Here is a 4,798-nt window from a genome sequence, read left to right on the forward strand (position 1 = left end):
TCTATATTTCTGTTTAAAGAAAAATGAAATAAAAAAATATTCCCTCTTCTTAACTCCATGAGTTACAGAACTCGTTAAGTATTTATAGCTATGTTGTTTGTAGTAACAATATTGCGTGTCAGATGAGAATGAGATGACTTATAGAAACGTGCAGCACTTTTTATAAACCACAACTCATGTTGAAATAAAATATAATCATCATCACTTGCCACTCAAAAAATAGCATTGTAAAAAAAAAAAAAAAATAGGACCTATTTTTAATTAAAAAATTCTGGTTCATATTTCCACCAATCCTCAGTTTATTTTAATATATTTTTTTATTTTTTTGAGTTACACTTACGGGATTACAGAAATGTGCAACATTTGCACAAAAGGAATCTTGCATTTTCGTATTTTTTTTTTTTTTTTTTTAAAACAAAATTTGGCTATTCTGTAAACCTATATCTTTTCCTGACATAATAACACCTTTACAAATCCTCATCTTCAAAAAGAAATAATTGTAGGGTTTTGCATAACTACATTTATTATGCACATTTCGCTAAATCGCATAGTCGTTAAAAGGTTAATACATAAAATGGACTACACATATTTAAAAGTTTTCAAAAAGGAGTTTTAAAATGAAGTCACAAAAAAGTGTCAACGTTTGGGTGAATATAAAATGTCAGTGGGGGAAAAAAGGAGTTTAGGAATACAATTACAAGCATAACGAATGGGACACGACACACTTATATTTGCACCCAGCGTTTGCATATGTATATATATATATATATGTATACACTATGCGCACGCAAAACACACTTGGCATTTTTATGAAGAAAGCCTTGAAATTGAAAAAAAAAAAAAAAAAAAAAAAAAAAAGGGAAACTTTAAAATGAAATCATTTTTCTGTGGAATGGCCCTAAAAGGGGGCTGGCACATTTTCGCTTATACAATACGGAGAAATTTTGTACATACATGCGTACATGCATACATACATATACATATACATATATATATATATATATATATATGTATGTCTCTTCCCAAGCACGGCAAGAGTCGTCCAAACGAAAAACAAAATCCAGGAAAATTTATTTACAATAAAAATTAAAAGGTAATTTCGGGTTAAGGATCACATATAGAACAAATAGTGAGAGTGGGTAGGACACAAGGAAAGTTTTAATCTATATCATATTCCAAACTATTTCCTTACTTGTTCGTAATGTTTTTTATCTGCTGAACAAATTCATCTCTAGAGGTATTACTCATGAAGGTGACTATGTACTGGTTCAGCTTCTTCTCATCACCTGCACGCGCGTCGTATAGGGGTTGAAAAAAATAAATAAAAATTGGTGCATACGTTTATGTGTTTGCATTTCTACATGTTTACATCTTTACATGTTTACGTGTTTATTTGTTTACATCTCTACATGTTTACGCGTGCACATATTACACTCCTGTGTTGGGGGAGTGGAGGGTATCGATAATGCCTTCCCTCCTAACCCAGCCTGTAGCGTCGCTCATGCATAACTTTTAAATGTGTCAACATTTTTTATTCTTACATATGTCTCTTCCACTAAACAAGGCAGATGTACTTTTCGATGGAATAATTTTGAACCCATCAAAGATGTCCGTGTTTAGAAATAACCTCCCGCTACCTTTTTGAAAACATAAAATTCTAAACTTTTTATTCTCTGTGTTTTTCATTATCTGTATTTTTACTGGTAAATAACCTGACCAGTCATATTTTTCGTTCTTCTTAATAAACTTGCTGATCTTTATGCTGTTCTCAGAATACAAAACTTCTTCGTTCTCTGCGAATGGGGGAGATAGAACCACGTGAAGGTGTGTATAGCTATTCATATTTGGAAAGATACACAACATGCATGTGCACACATGTACATACATGTACCATACATATACATGTAACGTATACACGTGCAAAAAACTATATGGATACTCATGTAAATGCGCAAGTGACTCACCAAACGGGTTCTCCACCTCAGAAATCTTCATCTCCTTCTTTTCCTCAACAGCACTTTTATTTTTGTTAAGTCTCTGCTTCAACTTCTCTATGTCGATATTCACGTTTCCAAAAATGTTTAATTTCCCAACATGCTCACTAAACAGTTTGTTCGGAGAGTTGTACTCGTTCTGTCAAGAAAAAAATTGGGACAAGCGAATTAGGAGAAGCAAATTAGGAGATGCGAATTGGGAGAACAGGACCGGAAAAACCCACAGGGCATGCAAAACTTTTTTTTTGTTCGAGAATAGTACATGATTTTTCCATTCTAGCATATTGCATTCTCCAGCAGTTTTATGCATGTGTATACACAGAACGAAGATGTGAAATGAGGGTGTGTATATGTGTATGCGTATGTGTGTGGATAAACCATACAAAATTTCCTTTTTCTTTCCTTACCATTGACGCAAACAAACGATCATTCTTCTTAATATCGCTACATTCGCTGGAGACACTTTCATTGTCGCTGTAAAGAGAAGTTCAAATAATATAGTGAAGAGGTGTGCATATACGCATAGGTTTTCACTCTTATATGTACACATATATATATATATATATTCATTTAATGAATAAGCACATGCATGTATTTTTTTTTTTTTTTTTTTCTCTTTCGTTTCTTTCTTTTTCTATCGCTGAATTTTCGCTTTGGGGGTAACCTCTTCTGATTTTTGTTCATGCTACTTTTATTTGTCTCATTTTCTATCATATCTTCTTCATCAGTCATATTTTCATCAACTTCATCCTTAATATCCTTTACAGGTGTTTTATCCTCTTCATCATATTTCTCCATGGTCTCTTCCTTCTGTTCTTTTTCTTCTTCAGAATCCTTTTCATTTGTTTCTGCTTCGGTTTTCCCCACTTTTCCTTCGTCTTCACCTTCTTCGTCTTCACCTTCTTCGTCTTCACCTTCTTCGTCTTCACCTTCTTCGTCTTCATCTTCTTTGTCCTCTTCTTCTTCGTCTTCACCTTCATCGTCCTCTTCTTCTTTGTCCTCTTCTTCTTCGTCCTCTTCTTCTTCGTCCTCTTCTTCTTCGTCCTCTTCTTCTTCTTCGTCTTCATCTTCTTCATCATCATCTTCTTCTTCTTCGTTGTCCTTTTCATTATTATTTAATTCGATTTTCTTCTCTTTTTCATTATCTTTGATCGTCTCCTCGTCTTTCTCCTCTTCATCGATCTCATCATTTGTTCCTCCTTTATTTGTTTGATCTTCATCTTCCTCCACCTCCTCCTCTTCCTCATCTTCTTCTTGTTCTTCTTCTTGTTCTTCCTCTTCTTCCTCGCTCTCTGCCAGTTTCACAACGAACTTCCTGAGTTCATCACTTTTGTTTTTTTCGATTTTATTTTTATTTTTTTTAATAGCTTTTTCTATTTTTTTCCTCTCCTTTTTAATCGTTTTTCTAGTTTCCTCAGCAAAGCTATTTCTCGTGCTTTTTGTTTTTCCTTTTTTTTTCATGGCACATTGTTGTGTACCCACTTTAACGTTTTCATGCATTTCATCATCCTCTACATTCCCTCCTTTTATTACATCTTCCTCTATATTCCCTCCTTTTATTACATCTTCCTCTACATTCCCTTCCTTGATTACATCATCCTCAACATAAATGTCATTTGAAATGCATTCACTTGGTGTTTCTTCTATTTTATTAAATGTTTCTTTTTCGCATAATTCGTCTTTATGCTTATCTGCGTAAGTTCAGCAGGTGATGTGTACGTGTGTGTGCACATTATGGGGTAAGAGATGATTAGCTCAAAAGGAAAATATTTTCCCTCTTTATGAATACAACATGGGATGGGACGAAAAAATAAAAAGTATTCATGTGTACGTTTATGGCAGTTCTTTTTTTCACTTACTTTTGATATCTGTTTCGATAACTTCGGATCCATCAATATCCGTTTTGGCAATCTGTAAAAAAAAAAAAAAAAGTAACATAACAGGAGCATATCAAAAGCATAGAACAACCATAGTACAAACATAGAACAAGCATAGCACAAGCATAGCACAAGCATAGCACAAGCACAGAACAAGCATATGAATTGTACAAGAACAAATATAAAAAAAAATATATTTTTGTTATGTGTAGTTGGGTCTTGCAGGGACGTTTTGCCCCTTCCCAAAATATCTACTAATTTCTCAATTATTCAAGCTCTTTTCTTTTTTCTTCTCTCCTTTCTATTTTCTCTTTTTTCGTCATATAACCTTAGTAGGAGAGATAACTTTTTCGATGCCTCGCCTACGGAAGAATTTTAGAAATTTGGTTGAAACATGAGTGTGTCCAAAATGGAAGGGGGTGATACGGGTGAAGAAATCATCACAAAAAACACACAATGTTTAGCGTTCCCAAATTTTTATTCACATCATTTCACAAAGAAATAAACGCAAAGACACTCATTATAACGTGATAATGTGCATGTAAGTTGTAGTATCCATCGATCATGTGGTGTAGAAATGTATAAAATCATACAGATTATTCTTATGAAGTATTTCGATAAACACAGCTTATGTTCTATGGTTTTTCCTGTTTTTCTCATACTTTTTGGAATTCTTTGTTTCAGAATTGCCTTCCTTAGTCTCGGGTAAATTTATTTTCTGCAAAACAGAGAAAAGCACAAAAAAGTGCAAAAACGTGCAAAATTTTGTAAATGCAATTTTCAGTAGGCTTCAAGTGCGCAGAATTTTCCAAATATGTGGACATGAACTGTTTTTTTAATGCAACTGGTTCTATTGCGAGTTTGTACTATTGGCTTAGTTTTTTTTTTTTTTTTTTACAATTCCATTTTATTGCTTAAGCTTACCAT

The 4,798-nt window shown here is 33.4% G+C and overlaps 1 protein-coding gene across 1 annotated transcript; it reads right to left on the reverse strand.

Annotated features, from left to right (window-relative positions):
• Positions 1-1,188: 1,188 nt before the first annotated feature.
• Positions 1,189-4,798, reverse strand: PGO_030220 (hypothetical protein, conserved; the record flags this gene model as incomplete). The annotated part of the gene is made up of 9 exons (XM_028686010.1): positions 1,189-1,286; positions 1,542-1,793; positions 1,965-2,133; positions 2,402-2,468; positions 2,659-3,685; positions 3,854-3,905; positions 4,200-4,233; positions 4,534-4,589; positions 4,796-4,798. The coding sequence occupies 9 exons, from the start codon at positions 4,796-4,798 to the stop codon at positions 1,189-1,191; spliced, it is 1,758 nt and encodes a 585-aa protein (XP_028541811.1).

Source organism: Plasmodium gonderi (genome assembly GCF_002157705.1).
Source record: "Plasmodium gonderi DNA, contig: Chr03, whole genome shotgun sequence".
Taxonomy (NCBI): Eukaryota; Apicomplexa; class Aconoidasida; order Haemosporida; family Plasmodiidae; genus Plasmodium; species Plasmodium gonderi.